Here is a 25,967-nt window from a genome sequence, read left to right as displayed (position 1 = left end):
ACTTGCGGCTGTTTATTTACTTCGTACACTAGAGAGCGCTCTCGGGCAGGTTGCTGGGCCACAGAGTGAAACTGGCAGAAAACAAAGCATTCTACAAAAAAATAGTCCTTTTAAGAAAATGCGATGATAGGGTATGTAAAATATGTGAAACACGATAAGATAAGTACAAAGCATTGACGTTATCTGATGTCACATATGAACACGTCTCGAATATTAACCCAAACAAACAGGACAGGCCTGGGCATTTCATTGGGGCATTAGACAGATTCCCAAGTCCCTCAGTACAGTGGTCATTGCATTAGTGTAACACAGAGTAAATCACACATATTTGTAAAAACTTCAATACTTAAATACACATTACGACATCAGCACAAGTTGGAATGAATTCAAATTGAAGAGCAAACGTAATATCGATATGCCTGAAAGTTGTTAGTGCTGAGAGTAATCGAATGCATTCAGAGTACGGGGGGAAGGGGTTGGTGTAGAACAGCGCCGAGCGACCAGGATCCACGAGTCTGGAGCATAATTGTTAAATCAGCGTTCTGTGACAGTGAAGTGAGTCTGATCCTCACTGAAATGTAGTAGCATGGGAGCTGTGTGAAGGTGAGTTTTGAAATATCCACAAAGCTCCGTTCTCTCAGCATTCCATTGAATTGTTTGAAGGTTCTCATGGGGCACAGCATTTCGCCCCGGTACTATAAAAATACAACATCTCACAGAACCCTTCCATTTCCGGGCTGCTGGCTTTGTGTGCTGCAAGCGCTCCAGTCCCAAATGGCCTATTTTAAACCCTACATCCCGTGTGACATGAAAAAAAGACTATATTCTCTTGGAACTTTATTCACCTCTACACTGACTTTATCCCCTTCACCTCTAGTATTTTTCTTCGTGGGTCTGATAGTTCTTTCGCTGATATTTGTCAATGTCATACTCATTGGTCCTTTAAATTCCATTTTACTCTGACTTCTGCTGTCCATGTCCCATTCAACAGATTCTCTTTTTTTTATTTTGCTCATCTCCATTGATACCTTGTCTCCCAATGCACTGAAATTGATATTTTCTCAGTATGTATTCTCACAGAACAGAATATTTTACTGCATATTCTCCCCAACTTTAGTATTGTGGCACTGTGGCTCAGTGGTTAGCAGGGACCCCTGTTCAATTCCTCCCAGTGTCTGTGTGAGTTTGCTCTGGTTTCATCCCACAATCCAAAGCTGTGCATGTCAGGTGAATTGGCCACGCTAAATTGCCCATAGTGTTAGGTACAATAGTCAGGGGTAAATGTCGGGGAATTGGTATGGGTGGGTTACTCTTGGAGGATCATTGTGGGCTTGTAGGGTGGAAGGGCCTGTTTCCATACTGGAGGGAATGTAATCTCCACTAAATCAATGTCTTCAGTCCTCTTTCTGTGGTTTTTATGAGGACTGCATTTGCTGACATGCAGGAGCATGCACAGTTATAGGAATGTTGACATCAGCAGACATATACATTTTATGTACAGCCCTATACCATTTTCTCTAGAACATTTAGGCACTTACAGTCATAGAGTCATACAGCAGAGAAGCATACCTTTTGGTCCGCCATATTTGTGTTGACCAGACATCCCAATCTGACCTCATTCTATTTGCCAGCATTTGGCCTATGACCCTGTAGACCCTTCCTATATGCTCTTCCAAATGCCCTTTTAATTGTTGTAATTGTACCCCCCTCCAGCACTTCCTCTGGCAGCTCATTCTGCATGACTTGAATCTTGGAATTCTCAATGTTTCGAAGAATCTTAATGGCTCTTTTATGTGCATTTTTAAAAGCCTCATATAAACCTATATTTTTGACCATGCTTTTGGTCTCCTCTCATGTCTTTAATTGTTAGGAAACTGCTCATCATGCATTAGGCAACTTAGGATGTTTTATTATATTATAGTTCTACAGAAATGAAAGTATTACTGTCTTGGCAGTATTGACTCAAATCACTGTACATTAAAGCACCTACCAATCCATTCTTTGAAAGAATTAGGCTAACATGTGATTTTCTTCTCAAGGTGTACACTGCATTTTTCATTCACATCTGCAGTGGATATCTTTAAAGGCTGAGTATTTCCCTCTCTTTGGTTATTTGGTAATCATCATTTATAATTACATTTGACATTTATTGATTGCCATGGATTACAGAAACAAAACTGCCCTTGGGGAATCATCACCTAGATAATTTTACGTGACTGATTGTTTTTGGATCTTTGCAATCCAGTTCAATATTCTTAATTATCTTTGCTGGCTGCCTGTCTATATTTATTCTGTTCAGTGAATGGTCTGTGAGTTCAAATAACGGGCATTCCACATTATTTACAATGACATGTTTACGAATGATATATCATGGTGTTGAACCTTTTTTAAAATAAAATTAATTGGATTTTGCTAGATAAATGGCAGTTATGCCTATATTTCACAGTTAGGAGAAAGTATTGCATTGTCATCTAAATATTTGTACCTGAGAATAATTTTGATCTATTACTTATAAATGAATGACATTCAACCTTTCATCAAAAGCATTATGATTAAAAATGAGGTGGTTGCTCAGAAGTGTAATCACACATGATGCTTTATCTCACAGGTTTACATATGAAATAGCACCAGTTTTTGTCCTAATGGAACAAATCACACTGAAGAAAATGCGAGAGATAATTGGTTGGCCCAATGGGGATGGTGATGGAATCTTTTCACCTGGTAGGTTATATTATCCATTTAGTTCAGTAGGATTTTCAATCTATAACCATATAACGACACAAAACTGATTCTTCTGTCAAGCCAGTGAAAGCAAACATGCAATTTCAGGTTCAGCAAAAAAATCCAACTTGAAAATTATTTTTCAGTTTTTGTATCCTTACTTGTATGATGCTGTTATGCATTAGCAAAGCGACAATTCAATACAAATGTTTAATTAAGAAATGCACGTGAAATATAAACAGGAACTCTAAATTTAATAGCTTAGGCAACATGTTGTAAATTAAAGCTTAGGATATCACTCTCTTCCATTGAAATAGATTTTTTTGCAATTTTTAAAACTGTCTCTCCTATAGACATCCAATAAAAAAGATCTGGATTTTTAATATTAAATGACAGAAGCTCAATATCATGAAAACTTTGTTCTTTTATGCCTGTAATATTGTTTTGTTTTTCTGATGTCATTACTAGGATGTTTCAGCATCAACACAAATATGTTGTTTCACATTGATTTCCTGAGACTGTAGGATACCCTCAGAAATCATAGCTAAATAAGTGTCAGAAAATGTGAAAATTCTTTGATGATTACGTCTTGTATCGTCTCTGTTGTGAGACAGTTTGAAAACCTTATTTGCTCTTAGGCTTGCCTATTTTCCATTTTAAAGTTAATCATGCTATTATTCCATTGTGAATGCAGGGCAGTGCTGTGTGCAGGTAGCACTAATTGCTCCATTCAAAAGAATGCTTTTCAATAGGGTTACATTTCAAACAAGTCCACAACTTTAACCATTAAATTCTGAAAACCCATTCAGATGAAAAGTAAATATTTAAAGATTAAAAATGAAATCTAGAAAATCTAGCTTTACAAAAAAATTTGATTCCTGTGTCCCATTTGTATTTGATTTTGTATTTCAACTAATTGTAATATTAGGTTAGGCTTATGGTTACAATTACAGGTTAAGTTAACTTCAGGCTTTAGTCCTGGCCTAAGAGAGATAATGACTATAAACACAGAAATCAGTTGTCAACAATAACTGTACCTTTCCATATGAATGAAAATAGATGGGATTTTTAGCAGGTGCTATAGCAGAAATCATTGAGCTGCTAGTATATGTTGAATTTATGGTTTCAAGCAGCAACTAATGGAACATTTTTGAAAAAGTACTTGTAAAAGTACTCCTGCTAAATTTATTTCTTTTTAGGAGGGGCTATATCAAACATGTATAGCATAATGGCAGCTCGCTACAAGTATTTCCCAGATGTTAAAGCCAAAGGGATGATAGCAGCTCCTAAACTGATTCTGTTCACATCAGAAAATGTAAGTTGTCTGATTCTTCAGATTTATTATTGATTATTTATTTCTTCAAGTTTACACGTATTTTCTAATATTAGTAATTTTGCACATATTTGTTTTTTACAGAGTCATTATTCAATAAAGAAGGCTGGGGCTGCCCTTGGTTTTGGAACAGACAATGTGATTTTATTAAAATGCGATGAAAGGTAAAATTCAGTATAAAGCCACAGAGTTGATTTCAAATGTACACATGTTAATGATCTGAAAATTATGATGCTATTATCTGCTGATTTTCCAACCATGAAAATTATAAATTTTATACGTTTTTTTCCTATAATGATTACAGAGGAAAAGTAATGCCATCAGATCTGGAAGCAAAAATTATTGAAGTTAAACAAAAGGTATGTGTCCATGTTTAATTCCAATAATCTAGGTGACTGTAACTTACATTAGAAGAGATTGTGTTTTGTTATTGTTAATGCAATTTCTAATGCCCAATTATTTATTATAGAAATCCTTGGTCTGGATTTAAAATGTTGTTCACTGGCATATCAAAAAAACTTCCATGTCTTTACAGGGTTATATTCCAATTTATGTTAATGCAACTGCAGGAAATACAGTATATGGTGCATTTGACCCCATTGAAGAAATTGCCGATATATGTGCTAAGTATAATCTTTGGCTCCATGTTGATGTAAGTTATGTTTTTCCATTTTAACTCTATCATTCATCTAACATATTAATGGAAAAACTGTACCAGTAATCATGTTTTCACTTACTTGCAGGCTGCATGGGGAGGTGGACTTCTGATGTCCAGAAAGCATCGCCATAAACTGAATGGTGTTGAACGGTAAATGCTGCACTCTTTAAGAATATGTATTGGTTGACTATTGTAATACTTATGGAATCCATCTATAGTTGAACATATTCCTAGAGAGTTCAACTTGATTTCCCACCTCGAACTGCCCCACCTAGTAAAACAGCCTCTTAGCTCAACTCCAGTACTTTCATCACCAATAAATACCAGTAAATGTTCACAGAAAATGAAAAGTTCACAATTTTCTTTACTAGCCCTGTTATGTTTGGCCTGCGTATTTACAAAATATGCAGGAGAGTCCATGGGGAGTTAACAACCCTTGTGGAAAAAGTAAAAATAAAAATGTTTTTTTTTGTAAATGGCTCACTGCCCATGTGAGAATTCTTTCAAATTTACTTTTCTTTGTTGTTCTCTGTTCTTCTCTGTGTTTCTCTTTATGTTTGTCATTTCTGTATCCACTTCACATAAAACAAAGAAACCAACTAATCAACCAACTAAATATAAACATCACATTTACACTTACGTGAGGAATAAGAGAATGGCCAAAGAAAGAGCAGGGCCGATCAGGGATAGCATAGAGAATTTGTGTGTGGAGTCTGAGGAAGTAAGGGAAGCCCTAAATGAGTTTTTTGCTTCTGTCTTTACGAAAGAAACGAACTTTGTAGTGAATGAAACCTTTGAAGAGCAGATGTGCATATTGAAATGGATAGAGATAGAGGAAGCTGATGTGCTGAAAATTTTGTCAAACATTAAAATTGACAAGTTGCCAGGCCCGGACCAGATTTGTCCTCGGCTGCTTTGGGAAATGAGAAATGCAATTGGTTCGCCACTTGCGAAGATCTTTTCATCCTCGCTCTCCACTGGAGTCGTACTGAGGACTGGAGAGAGGCAAATGTAATTCCTCTCTTCAAGAAAGGAAATAGGGAAATCCCCGGCAATTATAGACCAGTAAGTCTCACGTCTGTCGTCTACAAGGTGTTAGAAAGGATTCTGAGGGATAGGATTTATGACCATCTGGAAGAGCATGGATTGATTAAATGCAGTCAACACGGCTTTGTGAGGGGCAGGTCATGCCTCACAAACCTTATCGAGTTCTTTGAGGATGTAACTAGAAACATTGATGAGGGTTGACCTGTGGATGTGGTGTATTTGGACTTCAGCAAGACATTTGATAAGGTTCCCCATGGTAGGCTCATTCAGAAGGTCAGGAGGAATGGGATACAGGGGAACTTAGCTGTCTGGATACAGAATTGGCTGGCCAACACAAGACAGCGAGTGATAGTAGAAGGAAAATATTCTGCCTGGAAGTCTGTGGTGAGTGATGTTCCACAGGGCTTGGCCTCTACTGTTTGTAATTTTTATTAATGACTTGGATGAGGGGATTGAAGGATGGATCAGCAAATTTGCAGATGACACAAAGGTTGGAGGTATTGTTGACAGTATAGAGGGCTGTTGTAGGCTGCAGTGGGACATTGACAGGATGCAGAGATGGGCTGAAAGGAGGCAGATGGAGTTCAACCTGGATAAATGCGAGGTGATGCATTTTGGAAGGTCGAATTTGAAAGCTGAGTACAGTATTAAGGATAGGATTCTTTGTGGATGCTTTGGAGAGGGTTCAGAGGAGGTTTATGAGGATGTTGCCTAGACTGGAGGGCTTATCTTATGAAGAGAGGTTGACTGAGCTTGGACCTTTTATCATTGGAGAAAAGGAGGAGGAGAGGGGACCTAATTGAGGGATACAAGATAATGGGAGGCATAGATAGAGTCGATAGCCAGAGACTATTTCCCAGGGCAGAAATGACTAACACGAGGGGTCATAGTCTTAAGCCAGTTGGAGGAAAGTATAGAGGGGATGTCAGAGGCGCACTCTTTACACAGAGAGTTGTGAGAGCATGGAATGCGTTGCCAGCAGCAGTTGTGGAAGCAAGGTCATTGGGGACATTTAAGAGACTACTGGGCATGCATATCGTCACAGAAATTTGAGGGTACATACATGAGGATCAGTGGTCGGCACAACATCGTGGACTGAAGGGCCTGTTCTGTGCTGTACTGTTCTGTGTTCTATGTTCTATGTTCTATCTTGGGTTGAATAGCTGTTCTCTGAGTCGCAAATTTTCTCTGACCCAATGAGTTACAACATATTGAAAAGAAAGCAAATAGGTGGTTCATCTGTTAAACCAATGTGATAAATGATATTGGTTATACTTCATTTAAAAGGAAAACATCGTTTTGACCATATATTGATGACACCAATTTCAAATATAGCAAAAAAAAAGAGCTAGAGAAATTCAGCAGGTCTGGCAGACTCTGTGGAGAGAGAAGCAGAGTCAATGTTTCATGACTCTTCAGAATGTTCAGCTCTCAGACTTAGTTCTGAAGAAGTCAAATCTGTTTCTCTTTTCACAGATGCTGTCAGATCTATTGAGTTTCTCCAGCATTTCTGTTTTTATTTTAGATTTCCAATAACTACAGTATTTCATTCTATTTTTAAACATAGCTGTTTCCAGATCATATTATACTGTATTGATTGATCTTTACTTAGCACCTAACCATTAATACCATCATGCTGTATGGACCAATTAAAATGATAGCAAATAATGCTGAACTTGTTTGATCATGCTTTAAGCATATGTGACATAATTACAGAATGACTTTTCTTCAAGGGCCAATTCAGTCACTTGGAATCCCCACAAGATGATGGGAGTTTTGTTGCAGTGTTCAGCAATTCTTGTCCGAGAAAAGGTATCTACTTGAATTATTTTTCATAATGTAGATATTATGAGCTTTCTTTGAGTTCAATTGTTACAACACAGTAAGGATGGTTTAGCTTCCTTTACAACACAATTCTGCACATGTATTCAGTTCTAAAACCAACATTATTAACTATCTTGGCAAATGGTATGAATTGCAAAGATTGTCATTTATGTTTCACTTTAAATTTCTTTAAGAGTACCTTTGTCTCATCATCCAGAAGTAACATAATTCTAAATCTTATGAAGGGGAATATTTGTAATAAATTAAGTATCATACAACTCCTTCTATTTCTATGTCTGTTCAAAACTCCTGGCTGGACTCCTATGAGAAAATGTTTTGTGCAACATTTTCAAGTTCTGTTCTTGTGACTTGAAGGTGGGGCACTGCCTTAATTTGAGTGGAACTTTGTATGACAGAGGAAACTCTCCACTGTTTTACTAATTAACCTTTCACTGATGGGCATGGTTTTGTATAATAACCTACCCGTGGGCAAGAATCATAAATTTCAATCCAGTTAAGTTTTTGGTCTCAGATTTCCCAACATTTTTTAGAGTTTTAGATTAAAATTTATCTCTCGACCCACAATATTCAGACACATGCTCAGAAGCTTTACATATTTACGTGGGTTAATAATTAGTATGTTGGATGATCCAGTTGCTTGGTCTAGTTTTGCACTAGAATTTGGATTTGAAACTAGCCCAAGCTGATGAATGTCCCTTCCAGGCTAATGATACCCCGATGGAACTGAGTTTGAATATAGAATCACAGCACAAAACACCAAAAATAAAATTTCATATGGATATTGTTCTGATGTTGATATGGAGCCAATTTTCATCTACTTCAGACATTAACTACAACTAACTTGTTCGTATTTGGTAAACACATTGTACACTGAATGTGCTTTCATTCATCTTTTGAGCACTGAAAAAGTGTAACAATAACTGTGATTTTGGAAAAGGTTTGTAGCTCAGGTTGTGGATCAGGTTGTAAGTTTGTTCTCTGAGCTGGTAGATGTGTCCTCAGACATTTCATCACCATGCTAGGTAGCATAATCAGTGAGCCTCTGACGAAGCGCTAGTGTCTTTCCACTCCTGGCAATTCTAAACCTTTCATCTTTGCTTCTTATCATTACTTTTGACTTATTTCCATATCAGTAATGCGCAATATTTGCTCAAGATTGTGGGCACTCTTGTCTTTTTCACCTGTCGCAATGATAGTCAAATTCCAATTAAGACTCAGATTATGGTTTATATGATATGCTTTCATCATGGTTCCAACTCCAAAACATAACATAGAAGGTCTTTCTTTTGCCCACTATGTTTAGATTCAGGATCAAAGTGTGAAGTAGATTTATGGCAAACAAGTTAATGAGTTAAAAATATAAAGAGAAACAACTTACATTGACAGCTATTTATTAATACACAAAGGTGAGAGATGGCTTAATGCTAAGCACTTGCTTTGCTTACATCTTTTAAACAGGTACTTGGATTAAGAAGCAGATATTGGGTGAACTTAGTAATATTAGGTATGAACATACAAAATTTGGCTGATTGCAAGTAATCCTACAGGGTTATTTCACCTTTCTAAAGACAGATTGTTCATCAACTAACTCATGGGAAAACAGTGAAGTTTGAGACAAAAACGGCTGAATGGCATTATATGGAGTTTAGGTGTTTGCCTCGTGGGGTCCGGGCCAATGCACCTCAAACTAGTGAAACCACAGTTTGTTGGAAAATGGTACAAAGCCAGGACAATGGTGGAAATATGGCAGTGGATTTCATGCTCCCCGTCTACCTTTCTACCATCTACCTGCCTGTCTCTGAACAATCTGAAAGTTTACAGTGGGAGTAACGAGAGGAACAACTAATGGCCACTAGGACTGCAGGCCACCACTACCTTCAGTGGGGGAGGCCCACACCATTTGTGAAGCCCAGCAGTTTTAGTTGCACACACTGATGTCAGGTAAGTAGGAGGACTTCTTTTGCAGGTCTTTTGGGCCATCAAAATCACTTCTACCCTCTGCTTAGCCTCTTGAAATAGGCCTACCTCCACCGTTTCACCAATGTTTGAGATCTTTACACTTAATAACCTTTTGCCTTCATAGTCACAAGCAAACCACTGACATGTACATTCCCTTTCCTAGATCAGCAGTGTCACACATTCTCCTTAGTAGCAAGGCATTGGTAGATCATAACATTGAGCCTTTCCTCAATGCAGCAGGTACTGAAAAAACATGCATTGGTGTTTGATTGTCTTCTATTTTAATGGTAGACTATGAATATACCAATCCTACTAAGAATCTGGCTCTTAAACCAGCAATAATTTTATTTAAGCAAAACAAATAAATTGAAAATTAACAACGTGATATAGCAAATTATACACTTTGATATTATTCTTGATATACAATACAATAAACAATCCTTCCACTTTATCTCCAAATGTAAAGCATAAACAAGCTCACTTGACAATGAAGTTCAATCTGACCCATAAGGTAGCACAGATTTAAGATACACAGTTCATCTGTTACTACATTTCAGTGCCTTCCTCAAACACTTATCAAATAGCAATCACACAAAGTAGCTAGGATTCAACTTAGGCTTTTGGTTCAATTGATTTAATTGTTAAGATGGAGGATCCAGAAGAGTAATTCTCTTCAGACAGTGTTTCTGCTGAATGATTATGGCAGAATGTGTGTACTAAAAATCTGTGCAGAGGTACTTGAAATGACCGATTTCCATTATATATAGAAAATTGAGTGACTAATTATAATAATTCAGAATGTCTATGTACTCAATAGATATCCACAGATGAATGCACCAGATGGCTGCTATGTGCTGTATAGTTTAAGTTACGCCGGTCAATTAGAAATTAGTGAATAATTATATTTCTACCGCAGAAAAAGAGAGCATTGGATGCAACTAAATTTGTAAATTCACCATTTCTGTACCTGTTGGTCTTTGTCCCAATTATAAAAAGTGTAATTGAAAGAAATTATCAGAGAAGTTCTGACCACTTTAGTATGTTTGACTTTTTACAAATGCAATATATTTTGGTAAGATTTTAACTTAGGAACAGTGTGAGGTGGGGTGAAAATTCATTCGGAGTTTAATTTAAATATTTGTGTGAACATCAAACACCGTACATGATTTTTTTTCTAGCCTCAACTGTCAGAATTGCTTTTTTTCTGCTTTCTCCTTACAAGCACCTCCTGCATTGGAAACAATCAACCAAAGCAGTAGAGGAATTACTTAAAAAAAAATACAAAAGGTTTCTTTTAATTCACAAAATTATTTGATTCAGCTCCAACATATGAAGCAATGGGCCAGATGTTGCTCTCACTAGTGAACAAATGACACCAACCTGTTCATCTTGTTTATGTTTGCTCGCAGATTTTCTAAGGGGCTTTGCATTCAAATATCCTGTACATTAAAGAACCAAAATGACGCAACACTGTCTGCAGGAAATCTAGGACCTTTATGTAACAGGATAAGCAATTGTGCATCTCCTTAAATAATCAGGATTGAAGAATCATCAAGTGTTAGAATCATACAGCATGGAAAAAGACCCTTCGGTCCCACAGTTGCACGCTGACCAGACATCCCAATCTGACCTAATCCCATTAGCCAGCATTTGGCCTACATCCCTCTAAACCTTTCCTACTCATATATCCCTTTGGATGCCTTTTAAATACTGTAATTGCACCCACCTCCACCACTTCCTCTGGCAGCTTGTTCCATACACACATCACATGAGAAATTTATCCTTCAGGTCCTTTTTAAATTTTTCCCCTTTTACCTTAAACCTCTGCCTTCTAGTCCTGAATAAGCAATGCAGAGTCTGAACCAGGATGTCTCTGTTAGAATATTCAATTCAATGTTACATTAGGTGTTCAAATTGAATGAAGAGCAGGAAAGGGAAGTTGGATTAAGGAATTGAGGTAGGAGAGATAGTAAAAAAAATTTAATTTTTGTTATTTGTTAAACTCCAATTTAGCTCTGAAGGAATGAGACTCCATATCTGTAAGAGTTAATTTACAATTCCAAAGAAGCTATTGGTAGAACTTAAAACTTATTATGCATTTAAAAAATAAAGTTTTCAGGACTGGATAAACCCTAACATTTTCTGGAATATTTAGCAGGTATATAATTACAAGTGTATGAGGTGATCTAAATAGATTTTCAGATTCATTGCCTAGGTTACTCAGCCATGTCGGGAAACCCTGCTTCAGGCTGTACGCTGCTGATACCTTGTTTGTAACTTCGTTGGTATGGAACATTTTTTATTCAACCTGTGCAGAGATATTATTATACACCTCTGGGGAAGGTGGGAATTGAACCCAGACATAGGAACGCCACCACTGCGCCACAAGAATTCCATTAGTTTGAGAGTTAGTATTTTTATGTGTATCAGGTATGGATCACTTGGCATTTGTCTTGGCTCTAAAAACAGAAGAATATGGTTTCAAGTTCCATTCCAGAACATAAGTATTTCAGAAAAAAGTGCAATATTGAAGAGAAGCTGCATTGTTGTTTGGATTTAACATTAGACCATTGTTGTGGCTGAGTAGAAAAGATCCCAACTGTATAATTTCAAACGGCAGGGTATTAGCCTTGATATCATGACCAATATTTATTTTTCAATCAACAATCCAAAAAACGATAATATGTGAAAAGATGTTAATAGATTGTAAATTTATTATATTGCAGCAGTGACTAATTTAAAAAATGACTTCACAATGTCTTAGGACTTCCTATGGTCATTCAAGGCTCTATGGAAATTCTTATCAATCTTTATTTCCATACTGCTGTGATCCATTCCCCAACTTGCACTCTCTGTAATCCTGAGATCATCCAAATGCTATTGCCTTATGTTTGAACGTGCACCATGATCTCTGATCTCACTGATTTTCATTAGTTCCTGATCAGGCATTGCTTTGAAATAAAAAAACGTTCTTTATAATCAAAGCATTCCAAGGTCTTGCTCCTTCCCTTCTCTGTAATTTGGCCAAGCCCGACAACCCTCCAAGGTCTCGACTTTCCTCTAATTCAGCCATGTCTGCTTTCCTGATTCAGTTGCTCCAGTATTGGTGGCTGAGCTTCCAGCTGTATAAGCCAATGCACTGAGCTTTCCTCCTCAATACTGTCTCCTCCTCTCTCTTCATTTACGTGATTCTTCATAATCTAATTTTTGCACCAGGTTTTTGGCTACCTATTCTAATACCTTCTTACATGACTTTGTGTCCAATTTTGCAAAGTACTTTCAGATGTTTTGCTAGTTTAGAAGTCCCATACAAAGGGATCAAAGAATATGGTGGGAAAGTGGGAACAAAATACTGAGCTGGATGATAAACCATGATCAGATTGAATGGTTTACCAGACTCAAAGGGCCAAATGGCCTACTCCTGCTCCTATTTTCTATATTTCTACATTTCTAAATAAAAGTCAAAGCTGAGGAAGTATCAACATCCAGAGTTGAATTGAAGAGGGTGCAAATTAATTAGACATGCAGCCCTATTATAATATTAAGGAAACACCCACCTTTCTGGTATCATATTGATTGCCCGCCTGTATCCCCTGCTCTGCCTCCAGTAAAAGTGGAAGAGGGCTGATTGGAAATGGGTTGGATTTGGATTCAAACTTTAACCTCCCACTTGAAATAAATCTGCCTGCTTCTTTGTTGTTCAAGTTCTCCTTGTGTTTTACATGAGGATTCTTCAATTTGATTGGTTGAAGAACCTTACCAGTACTAATTTGTGCATGCTATCAATATCCTGTGGGGGGGGGCATCACAAAGAGTATGATGCCCAATGACAGAGAGTTGTCATCCAAATCCCATGGAATTTCAAGGACCAAGCACCATACTTTTGCCACTGATTATAAAATATAGGCCATTGCATTTGGTTCAAAGTATAAGTTTACATATGTAGCCAAAGTTATAATTTTGTTTTAATGCAGAGTAGCAATGAATATAGAAGGTAAATCAAAATAAAACTGACAAGTAACTTAATAAACTTTTGATGTCTGTTTCAAGTCATAATTCCTAGATTGGTTGTATTTCCTGTGAAAGTTCTAACCTTACTTCTAATTGTTTTTAAACATTTCAACCAAAGTGATAGTTACACAACTCTTTTCATGAAGTTACAAATTAGCTGTTTGGCATGGAAGTACAAGCATAATGGAACCTTTGATTATTCTGATGCTCCTAGGCCCAACAGTAGAATATTGGGATTTAGGTCAGGGTCAAATTGGGTCCTAGTCCCAGTCAGCTGACAGTAATTCTCCCTCAATTGGCCAATTGATGGCCAGGGGGTCTATTTAACAATGAATTAAGAAGAGTAAGCAGGATCTATAATAGGTTCTCCAATATGAATGGAACTGCAGCCACTACTGTAGTTAAGGGACAGAGCCTTTGTTGTGAGGCATCCTTTCAGCAACTTGAAAAAAAAATTGAATTAGAACATGGCCACAAGACCCACCAATGTGGACGGGACGTCCATTCAGAAAGTGGCTCCTACTAGGCACATGAGGTGAGCTTCCAAAACTATCTGGAGCACTGGTCTGGTCAAGGACCTGTTGGAAGATAGCCCTTCTAACTCTGATCCTACTTTCAAGAACATGGTAAACTGGCAAGGCTGATGGCGAAGTGAGTTCATACGCTAGCCCGACAATGGGGTGAAAATTCTGCCCTAAGTAAAAATAAACTCAGATTAAAGTGCTAAAATTGGTAGGCTAAACTTAATGTGTGGAGTTATTATGGCTGTTAAAATCTAATTAAGGTCTAAATTGAAAGTATCAAGTCATGGTAAACGGTATTACCGCTGGGAATAAGAACTGACTGTTAAAGCTAGTGTTAGCAATAATAATGCTGAAAAGAGTGGAAAATACATTTTTGATGGGGTAGAAATGGCTGGCTGATTAAAAAGTGGTTCTTCATGCAAAGAAATTAACAGCACTCAGGGCAGAATTCTCTTCTCAGCAGGACCAGCGAGAGAAAAATCAGGCACTCAGCACTCTCACTGTTACCCTGCCATGAGATGCCACTTCTATGATTTCCCACTAGAACTGAGATCAGGAGTATAATACATTCATGCAAATAATTGTGGCCATTTTATAATTAGATGCAAATGATGATAATGCACGATTTCTGTCACTTGCACGTTAATAATGCTAAGAACTAGGAATGCTGTGCACACATCCTATCCTAAGGTTGCAATGAGCTGCAAAGAGGATTTCAAGCTTCTGTAGCGAATTTGTCCAGTGCTACATTAGTGATAGTGCAAAGTAAGGCTCAAACTTTAAAATAAAAGTTATTTTAAGTTTTGACACTTTTGGTGACTTTGCCAGCTGTGCACGGTATTGTGTTTCTGCACCTTTCAGATGTTTCAGCTATGCTAGACTCCGTCAAATTCATTCAAACGGTCCTGACCCTGAGAAAGTGGCTACGGTCAGAGATGGCAGTGGTGTGAGAGGGCTATGGTCTACCCAAGTTATATGCCATTGTTTCCAAGAAGAAATTCCATCTGCACATTCTTAAATCATCCAGGAAGGTGATAGGTTTACATGACTGTATTGCAATGCAGGAAACTGTAAGACCGGAAATGGGTTGAATTTGGTATTTTTGGAAAATGTGATGACTGCTGTGTGGTTTTTCTGCTGAAACAGCAAAGCTAAAAATAGAAGTAGTATTGGGATTTTATAAACTTTCAATAAGTTATCTGTAACTAAATGAACTGTTCATTTTTTTGTTACCTGAAAAATAAAGTGAGAAGTTAAGCATGAAATTGACAGATAGTAAAATCTACAATATATTATAATTAAACATGGGAAATTAAAACAACATTCTATTTGCCAAAAATCTTAGCTTAGACTTACTGCTGGAAATACGAAAGAGAGCTTGTAGATGTATTCAAATGAAAATGACAGGACTTTGTCACATTATTTCAGCTCTCGAATATCAGATAGTATTAGAACTCCACAATATGACAGGCAGTATGATCACGGCAGTAAATTTAGCCTGTGAAATTTAATGCATGCCTCATGTGAGTGTCATAATTATTTTACTTTAGCCATCATACTTTAGATGTCACGCTTCATTATATTTTCTGATTAATTGTAAAAATGCTACCAGAAGTCTGATAGCTTTTAAAAATTATTTTCAGGAAATGAGCATCAATGCCTGCCATTTATTGCCCGTCCGTATTTGACCTGAGAATCTTTTCCTGAAACATTTTGTGTACCAGTTTGATTCAAATGTGTGCGCTGCTATAGGTCGTTAAGAATGAAACACGTTGGTATATGACTGGAGTCACAGGGAGGGGAGACAAATTTCCTTTTCTTAACTGAGCCAATTGAGACTTTAGACCCAATGCCCATTATGGACACACTTCCTGATCCCAAATTTAGATTTTAAAATCCAGTTTCACTTTTCAAACTGCAATGCAGTGATACGAAACCTTGTAGATTATTAGTCCAGTAACATAACCCCTCAGCTATTGTACTTATGTTAAAACATTTGCAGATAATTTCTGTATGTTACCCATATTTATTCCTGAAACACTTTCCCGTCACACTTTGTTGAAAACCTCTTTAAAAGCAATGCCATGGGAAATAAGCTACGACATATTGTGCAGAGCAAAGATTTACTGTGACCCTCTAACCTTGTAGCATTCTAACAAGTTTGTCTTTGTCTACTTGCTATCCTTAAACCATAGTTTCTATATTTATCTCCCTTTCTGTCCTCTTTACAGGGCATGTTGTATCAAATTGAGGTGCTACTTAATCTTGTTTCATAGCTTTTGCTGCTAATATTGTGATTCCCGCTACCAAACCTTTTCAGCTGGGAGCACAGCTCTGATCCCATTATTAGTCCTGCTGTCCCAAGTTAGACTTTAGCTCCAATGTCCCACATTCCAAACTATCCTCCCACCACTTTCTAAATTACAAGCTCTATGTTCTAAGCATGAATGAGGATTAGCTTTGAGTTGTTTCAATTCATTCAGCACTGTAAGAAATCATTTATCTTTTAAAAGAATTCAACTAAAAGCAGGAAAAAAACCCAAAGGACTGTGGATGCTTAAATCAGAAACCAAAGCAGAAATTGCTGGAAAAGCTCAGCAGGTCTGACAGCATCTGAGAAGAGAAATCAGAGTTGGCATTTCAGGTCCACAGAATTGGACCTGAAACATTAACTCTGATTTCTCGTCAATGATTCAGGTCCAGTTCTGTGGAAGGGTCATGGGATCTGAAACGTTAACTCCTCTCAAATGCTGCCAGACCTGCTGAGCTTTCCCAGCAACTTCTGTTTTTGTGTCAACTAAAAGCAGTTTCCTCATCATAACTGATTGCAACCATTTTAGCTCTCCTTCTCCCCCTCTCCAAAACCACAGGAGTAATTGGCAGATGATTAGATGTTTGAAAAAAAAAGACAATGCCCAATTGCTGGTTTAGCTTTGTCTCCCAAGATGAACCTTAACTCACTGGTCTATAGTTTCCAAGATTTTACTTCAATCCTCATTCAGCATGAGGACATAAGATTTAGGAGGAGGAGGAAGCCAGTTGGATCCTTGGAACAGTTCTGCCATTCAATGAGATAATAGATGATTTGCTTGAGGTCTTATCTCCACTTCTCTGCCTGTCCCCTGCTGCTTTTGACTGACTTGTCAATCAAAATTTGTGTAATAGCCTTAAATATATTCAATGACCCAAGCTCCACTGCTTATGAAAAAGAGTATTCCAAAGGATAACAACCCTAAAAGTAGAAATTCTCTTCAGTTCCATCTTAAATGGGAATCACCTTATTTTTAAACTGTGCCCCATGGTTCTGCACCATTACAAGGAAAATTCTTCTCATCATCTATGCAGACAAGCCCATCAGAATTTTATATATATCAATAAGGTCATTGAATATTTTTCTAAATTTCAAGGAGTATGGGTGCAATCTGTTCAATCTTTCCTCATAAGACAAGCCCCTCATCCCAGGAATTGGTCTAATGAACCTTCTCTGAACTGTTTCCAAGTCAAATATATCCCTCCGTAAGTAGGTGACCAAAGATGCACCAAGTACACTGTATGTATGATTTCATCAATGTCTAGTACAGCTGTAATAAGACTTCCCTCCTTTTATATATTATCACTCTTCCAATAAAGGCTAATGTTCCATTTACCTTCCTAATTATTTGCCGTGCACACATACTGACATTTTGTGATTGGTGTATAAGGATATCTGCACACACTGCATTGATGCATTTTATAGTGGTTTTACATTTAAATTATGTTCTGTTTTTCTATTCTTCCTATTAAAATGAATAACCTCTTTGTTTTTCCACATTATACTCCATCTGCCAAATTTGTGGCCACTCATTTAGCCTATCCATGCCCTTTGGAAAACTCTTTGGATTTTCAAACCGGTCAGCAATATTGGCAACAATAAAGTCAGTCCTTCATTTCAATCATAAATATAGTTTGTAAATAATTGAGGCCCCAGCACTGATTCCTGTGACACTCCATTAGTTACAGTTTGTCATGGTGAAAATGAGCTGACTCTCTGTTTCCTATTAGGTAGCCAGTCCTCCACCCCCGCTGTTATTTAGTCTCCATTACCATAAGGTCTTATCTTATGTAATAACGCTTTTTCAGCACATTATCAAATTCCTTTAGGAAATCCAAATGCACTGTCTACTCCTTGTCCTTTGTCCGGTCTGATTTCTATATTGTTAATGGACTCTAATACACTTGTCAAATTATATTTCTCTTCCACAACTGACATTGATTCTGCCTGATTTCTTTCTAAAAAAGGCTACCCCATTTGCCATTTCCCAGTCATCAGGACTACTCAGGACACAGCAGGCTATTTTTGTTATATCAGTGTGCCACGTACTTGCACTATTTTTTCACTCTCCAGGAAAAGCTTAAATCTGAATTTGATGTCCTCTTTGCCATGAAATTAATTAATTTGGCAAATGCCATTTCCTTTGAGAGCTGCAAACAATCTATCTGAGTTTAATACTTGTTTGTTTCTTGAGGTAAAGATTAAATATCCTTTCTTAATCTGTCCAATTCTTCAGTCATGTCCTTATTATTATTTATAATCTTATTGCATCTTCTATTGGTGTTAATTGTTCCATAACTTAACTGTAATTCCTAATGTCAGCAAACTTTCATGGACTTGATTATTTTGAATGTTTTCTGCAACTCTGCTTTCTGAGATCATTTCAGCAAGCCAAACACCTTTATTTTGTAAACCATAAGTGCTTCTGAACTTAACTGTTCCAGAAAGTAAATACTTAGACTTCCAAGCCAAAAGGACAAGGCAGCATTGAAGGTAAGGAGGTTGATGTTACGAGACAGTGAGGTCTGCAGGTGCTGGAGGTCAGAGTTGAGATTATGTTGCTGGAAAGCACAGCAGGTCAGGTAGCAACCGAGGAGCAGGAAAATTGACGTTTTGGGCCAGAGCCCTTCATCAGGAATGAGGATAACGATAGCCAGACTGTGCAAGGAAAGACAGAGTATACAAGCATTAAGAAAAAAGAGCAATTAGGTTTAAAAGGAGATAAATAATAACAAACCAAACCTAATGGTTCTTATTTAAATGTGCATAGCATTTGAAACAAAATAAATGAAATAATAGCACAAAGAGATTGTGAATATAATCTGTAATAATTACAGAGATATATTTGCAAGGTGACCAAAGCTGGGAACTCAAATTTAGTGGCATTTGAATTTTCAAAAGGATATGCGGGAAGGAAATGGTGGTGGAATAACCTTATTAATGCAAAGATGGGATAAGTACAATAGCAAATCATGACCTATGATCATATTAGGTAGAATGCAAATGGTTGGCAGTAAGAAATAACAACAGGAAGAACAAATTGGTGGGAGTAATCTGTAAGTCCCTGAAAAGCAACTGTTTTAGAAAAGAGAATAAATCATGATTTAACAAGAGGAAGTAGAAAAGACACTACGTTAATCATATGTGACTTTAATCATCATCTTGCAAAGACAGTCAGAAGGAAGAGTTCATAGATTGTATTCAGGACAGTTTCCTAGGAAAATATGTTGAAGCTATTTTTGATCTTGTAATATGTAACGAGGCAGGTTTAATAAATCGCCTCAGGGTTAGAGATCCCCCGAGGAACAGTGACCATGGCATGATTGATTTCAACATACAGCATGAGAGTGAGAAACTTGGATTGCAAACAACTCTGCTAAAATTAAATAAGTGTAATTACATAGGATAAGGACGGAGTTGGATGAAGTGAAATGGGAAAGGAATTAGCAGAAAAGCGAAACAATGTCAGACATTTAAGTATATAATTCCTGACTCACAACAAAGATATATCCTAGTGACATGCAAAAATTGTCAGAAGGGGTAAACTGATCACAGTTAACCAAGGAAGTTAAGAATAGTATCAAACTGAAGAAAACACAAACGATGTGGCAAAAATTAGTGGTAAACCAAAGGATTGGGAAACTTCTTAAAACCAACAAAAGATGGACAAAAAAAAATTAAGGAGGGAGACCACAAGGGCAAACTTGCAAACAACTTATAAATAGAAAGAACTTCTTTAAAATATATATAAAGAGCTAAGTGAACATAAGCCCTTTATAGAAGGAGGCTGATGAAATAATAGTGGGGAAATAGGAAATGGCATAAGAGCCGAATAAATGCATAATATCTGTCTTCACGATATTAACCATTAATAGCACTGCAAACATATCAAATTATCAAGGGTTTAAATGTCGGGGTAGAGTGACAAAGTAATCAAGAATGATAACTACCTCTAAAGAAAAAGTGCTAGCGAATCTAATGTGCTGAAGAACAATAATTTCCCTGGATATGATGGGATGCATCCTAGGATTTTAAAGGAAGTAACTACAGAAATAATGGATGCATTGGTAGTAATTTTCCAAGAGTCCTTAGATTCTGGAAAAGTCTCAGAGGACTAGATTGCCATGTATTATACTTATTCAAAAAGGGAGACACAAGCATAGGTAACTATTGTCATTGTGAAAATGTTAGTGTCAATTATAAAGGAAGTATTAGTAAAACATTTAGAAATGCACAATCTAATTAAACAGGCTTAGCATGGCTTCATGAAGCCTGACAAGTTTATTACAGTTCTTTGAAGAAGTAGCAAGTAGGATAACTAAAGGGGAACCTGTAGGTATAATATATTTGGATTTATGAAAACATTCAATAAGGTACCACACATTAAACTACTAAATAAGATGAGTCCATGTTATTTGGGGTAGTATACTAATGTGGATAGGAGATCGGCTAACTAGTAGAATACAGAATTGGGTAAATAGGGACACTTCAGGATAGCAATAGATAACTATTGGAACCCCACAGCAATTAGTGCCGGGGCCACATTATTTACAATACTTATTAATGAATTGGATTGTGGAACTGAATGTAATATCATTAAGTTTGCATGTGACACAAATGGCCAGTAGTCAGGTTGATACAAAATGTCTTGACAAGGATATAAACAGATTGAGTCAGTAGGCAAAAGCTTTGCAGATGGAATATATTGTGGAAAAAATTGAGGTTATGCAATTTGGCAGGATGGATATAAGAACTGAATATTATTTAAATGGGGAAAGATAGCAGACAGCTGCAGCACAGTCTGATTTGGTGGTTCTTATGCATCAATCACAAAAAGTTAGCATTCAGGTCCGACAAGTAATAGGGAAAATCAATGGAATGTTGACCTTTACTTCAAAGGGAATTGAGTATAAACATACAGAAGTCTTACTAAAGCTATCCAAGACACCTGGAATACTGTGAAATGTTTTGGTCCCTCTATCTAAGGCAACATATACAGACATTGTAGACAGTCCAGGAAAGGTTCACAAGATTAATCCCAGGTACGGAGGGTTTTATGTATGAGGACTGATTGAGTGGGTTGAATCTGTACCCAGTGGAGTTTAGAAGAATGAGAGGAGTCCTCATTGAAACTTTAAGATACTAAGGAACTTGATGGGGTAAATGTAAGATATTGTTTTCCCTTTATGGGACAATCTAGGACCTGAGGGCATGATCTCAGTTGGGAGTTGCCCATTTAAGGAAAGGATAAGGAAGAGTTTCTTCTCTCATAGAGCAGTGAATCAGCAGAATTTGTTACTGCAGAGAGCTCTCTAGGCTGGGTGATTGAGTATATTCATGGCTGAGGTAACCAGATTTTTAATCAGTAAGGGAATTGATAGCTTTGTGAATAAGGTAGGAAAGTGGAGTTGAGGATTATCAGATCAACCATGATTTCGTTATATGAGGGAGAAGACTTGATGGACCAAATGGCTGCCTGCTGCCCTTACATCTTGTGGTATTTTGGTCTAGAACAGTGTTGAACAGCAGAGTCTCTTATTTCATAAGGAAGTTTTCAACTGATAATAACGACCTTGGTCTTGTTTGTTTCCACAATTTCTCTGAATAGTCTCCCTTTGGAAGGCTATGTTCATCAATGGAAGTAATGAGTGAGAAGAGATGAAGATGAATGGGGATCCTGTAGATGTAATATGTCAGTACTTCCAGAAGGCCTTTGATAAGGTGCCGCACAAAAGGTTAATTCATAAGGTTGGATCATATGGGATTGGGGGAATTTGTTAGCTTGGATAGATGACTGGCTGATGGACAAAGACAGAGAGTCAGCATAAAGGTTTTTTTTCTGGTTGGCAAGAAGTAACTAGTGGGGTGCCACAAGGTTCAGCACAGTGGCTCAGTGATTAAAACTGCTGCCTCACAGCAGCAGGGACTTGAGTTCGAATCCAGCCTTGGGTGACTGTCTATGTAGAGTTTACATTTTCTCCCCTTGTCTGCATGGGTTTCCTCCAGTTGCACAGGTTTCCTCCCAAGGTCCTTGATGTGCTAAATTGCCTATAATGTCCAGGGATATGTGGGCTAGGTGGATTACCGTGGAATTTGCAAGGTTACAGGGATAGGATATGGGTCTGGGTGGTTTTGATGGGCCAAACAGCCTGCTTCCACACTGGAGGGATTCTGTGATTCTGTGATGACTTGGAAACAGGGATAGAGGCTCTATAGCTAAATTTGTGGATGACACAAAATAAGCAGTGAGGAAGTAAGAACCTTACAACTGGATGTAGATATGTTAGGAGAGTGGGCCAAAAGGTGACAGATGGAATTTAACGTGGATAAATGTGAGAACATGTATTATGATCAGAAAAATGGGAAGGCAATCTATTATCTAAATGGGGAGAGACCTCGAAATGCTGTGATGCAGAGGGATCTGAGTATCTCATTCATGAGTCACAGAAAGCATGCAGGTACAGTAGACAATGAAGAAAGTCAATAGAACATTGCCTTTAATAGCTGAAAGAATAGAATATAGAGATAACAAAGTATTGTTTCAGCTAGGAGAAAGTGTGGACTGCAGATGCTGGAGATATTGTTGCAGCTATACAAGAGACCGAACCTGGGGTAATGTGCACAGGTTTGATCCCCTTTTTTGAGAAGAGATGTGGAGGCAGTTCAGAGGAGGTTCACTAGATTGATCCCAGAGATGAAGGGTTTGTCATATGAAGAGAGATTGAACAGTTTAGGCCTATGCTCTCAGGAATTTAAAAGAATGAGGGGAGATCAAATTGCGATAGTCAAGATGATAAAAGGAATGGGTGAAAAAGACATGGAGTGAATGCTTCCTCTTGTGGGAAATTCTGGTACGAGAGGTCATAGTCTTAGAATAAGGGGTAGCAAATTTAAAATAGAGTTGAGGAGAAACTACTTCTCCCAAAGGGTTGTGAATCTGTGGAATTTGCTAACCCAAAGTATGCTGGATACTGGGGCAGTGAGTAAATTTAAGGAGGAGTTAGACAGATTTTTAATTGCTAACGGGTTGAAGAGAAATGGATAGAAGGCAGGAAAATGGGGGCAAAGAGCATATCAGCCATAATCGAATGGTGGAGTAGACTTGATGGGCCAAATGGCGGGCAGCATGGTGGCACAGTGGTTAGCACTGCTGCCTCACAGCACCAGAGACCTGGGTTCAATACCTGCCTCAGGCAACTGTCTGTGTGGAGTTTGCACATGGTTCCCGCGTCTGTGCGGGTTTGCTCTGGTTTCCTCCCACAGTCCAAAAATGTGCAGGTTAGGTGAATTGGCCATGCTAAATTGCCCGTAGTGTTAGGTGAAGGGGTAAATGCAGGGGAATGGGTCTGGTGGGTTGCTGTTTGGAGGGTCGGTATGGACTTATTGGGCCGAAGGGCCTGTTTCAACACTGTAAGTAATCTAATCTGAACTTATGAACACATCAACTGGAGATAATTATAATGAATGAAGAGAAATAATAGTGGCTATGTTATCCAAATGATCCTGATCTAGATAGTTTGTCACGTGTCCTTTAATAGTCTGAGTGCATCCTATGTTTTACCTGTTTTACTATTATTCCTCTTATTATTTTTAAACTTCCTAATTTTTTCAATCTAACTTAAAAAAGAATCCTAAATGCATAGCATTCTGAATGATTACATTTTTGTTATGGTAACATGGAGTAAGATCAGTTATTTTTTGTTCACAGGGTATTCTCCAAGGATGCAATCAGATGTGTGCGGGCTATTTGTTCCAGCAAGATAAACAGTACGATGTTTCCTATGATACGGGAGATAAAGCAATACAGTGCGGCCGTCATGTGGACATTTTCAAGTTTTGGTTGATGTGGAAGGCGAAGGTACAGTAACCGGGGCTGAAGTCTTTTATTACCAGCTTGACATGTTACATATACCTGGTTGTCTGACTTTATGGAGAAAGTGAGGTTTGCAGATGCTGGAGATCAGAGCTGAAAATGTGTTGCTGGAAAAGCGCAGCAGGTCAGGCAGCATCCAAGGAGCAGGAGAATCGACGTTTCGGGCATGAGCCCTTCTTCAGGAATGAGGAGAGTGTGCCAAGCAGGCTAAGATAAAAGGTAGGGAGGAGGGACTTGAGGGAGGGGTGTTGGAAATGCGATAGGTGGAAGGAGGTTAAGGTGAAGGTGATAGGCCGGAGTGGGGGTGGGGCCGGAGAGGTCAGGAAGAAGATTGCAGGTTAGGAAGGTGGTGCTGAGTTTGAGGGTTGGGACAGAACCCCACTGATCCTCATCTACCACCCCACCAACCTCCATATACATCATATCATCCGTCGTCTTTTCCGCCACCTCCAAACGGACCCCACCACCAGGGATATATTTCTCTCCCCTCCCCTATCAGCGTTCTGAAAAGACCACTCTCTCTGTGACTCCCTTGTCAGGTCCACACCCCCCACCAACCCAACCTCCACTCCCGGCACCTTCCCCTGCAACCGCAAGAAATGCAAAACTTGCGCCCACACCTCCTCCCTTACTTCCCTCCAAGGCCCCAAGGGATCCTTCCATATTCGCCACAAATTCACCTGCACCTCCACACACATCATTTACTGCATCCGCTGCACCCGATGTGGCCTCCTCTACATTGGGGAGACAGGCCACTTACTTGCGGAACGTTTCAGAGAACACCTCTGGAACACCCGGACCAACCAACCCAACCACCCCGTGGCTCAACACTTCAACTGCACCTCCCACTCCACCGAGGACATGCAGGTCCTTGGACTCCTCCATCGCCAGACCATAGCAATACGACGGCTAGAGGAAGAGCGCCTCATCTTCTGCCTAGGAACCCTCCAACCACAAGGGATGAACTCAGATTTCTCCAGTTTTCTCATTTCCCCTCCCCACACCTTGTCTCGGTCCCAACCCTCGAACTCAGCACCATCTTCCTAACCTGCAATCTTCTTCCTGACCTCTTCGCCCCCACCCCCACTCTGGCCTATCACCCTCACTTTAACCACCTTCCACCTATCGCATTTCCAACGCCCCTCCCCCAAGTCCCTCCTCCCTACCTTTTATCTTAGCCTGCTTGGCACACTCTCCTCATTCCTGAAGAAGGGCTCATTCCCAAAACGTTGATTCTCCTGCTCCTTGGATGCTGCCTGACCTGCTGCGCTTTTCCAGCAACACATTTTCTATCTGACTTTATGGTTGGGTGGTTAGTTTGAACTAAAATTGAAAAGAGAAAGCCAAAATCCCAATATGCAACAAATGAGAGGTTAGATAAATGAAACAGATGTAACTTACTGAACTCCACCAAGACAAACTATGAAGGATAGGAATTCTGGGTCTGTGCTTATGAATTCAGAAATGTCCATGGATCTGTTTGAAGAGATTTGGACTAGGGAACACTGGTTAGAATTTCTAACCCCTGAAATTTTGGCTATAATTAGAGGCAGATTTCTGTTTAGAACCATTAAGTTTTAAATTATTTTGAATACATATTGCCACGTTTCCTGAATTTGAGCTTGTGATTTTAGTTTCAGTTATGGTTAAAAGTGAGCTATGCATTAACTTGGGTCATATGTTGT

General features: G+C 38.4%; 1 protein-coding gene across 3 annotated transcripts in view; it reads left to right on the top strand.

Moving 5' to 3' along the window:
* LOC132817462 (glutamate decarboxylase 1) overlaps positions 1 to 25,967 on the top strand; it is a 62,245-nt gene that overhangs the window by 13,423 nt on the left and 22,855 nt on the right. For all 3 annotated transcript variants that reach the window (XM_060827911.1, XM_060827909.1, XM_060827910.1), the window contains 8 exons: positions 2,609 to 2,721; positions 3,921 to 4,036; positions 4,139 to 4,218; positions 4,359 to 4,413; positions 4,590 to 4,706; positions 4,798 to 4,862; positions 7,493 to 7,571; positions 24,118 to 24,267. In XM_060827911.1, the coding sequence (XP_060683894.1) occupies positions 2,609 to 2,721; positions 3,921 to 4,036; positions 4,139 to 4,218; positions 4,359 to 4,413; positions 4,590 to 4,706; positions 4,798 to 4,862; positions 7,493 to 7,571; positions 24,118 to 24,267 (775 nt within the window). The remainder of the gene's footprint in view (positions 1 to 2,608; positions 2,722 to 3,920; positions 4,037 to 4,138; positions 4,219 to 4,358; positions 4,414 to 4,589; positions 4,707 to 4,797; positions 4,863 to 7,492; positions 7,572 to 24,117; positions 24,268 to 25,967) is intronic.

The sequence above is a fragment of the Hemiscyllium ocellatum genome, chromosome 7, assembly GCF_020745735.1.
Source record: "Hemiscyllium ocellatum isolate sHemOce1 chromosome 7, sHemOce1.pat.X.cur, whole genome shotgun sequence".
Classification (NCBI taxonomy): domain Eukaryota; kingdom Metazoa; phylum Chordata; class Chondrichthyes; order Orectolobiformes; family Hemiscylliidae; genus Hemiscyllium; species Hemiscyllium ocellatum.
The sequence above is the reverse complement of the archived record's forward strand: the minus strand, read 5'-3'. Positions and strand labels throughout refer to the sequence as shown.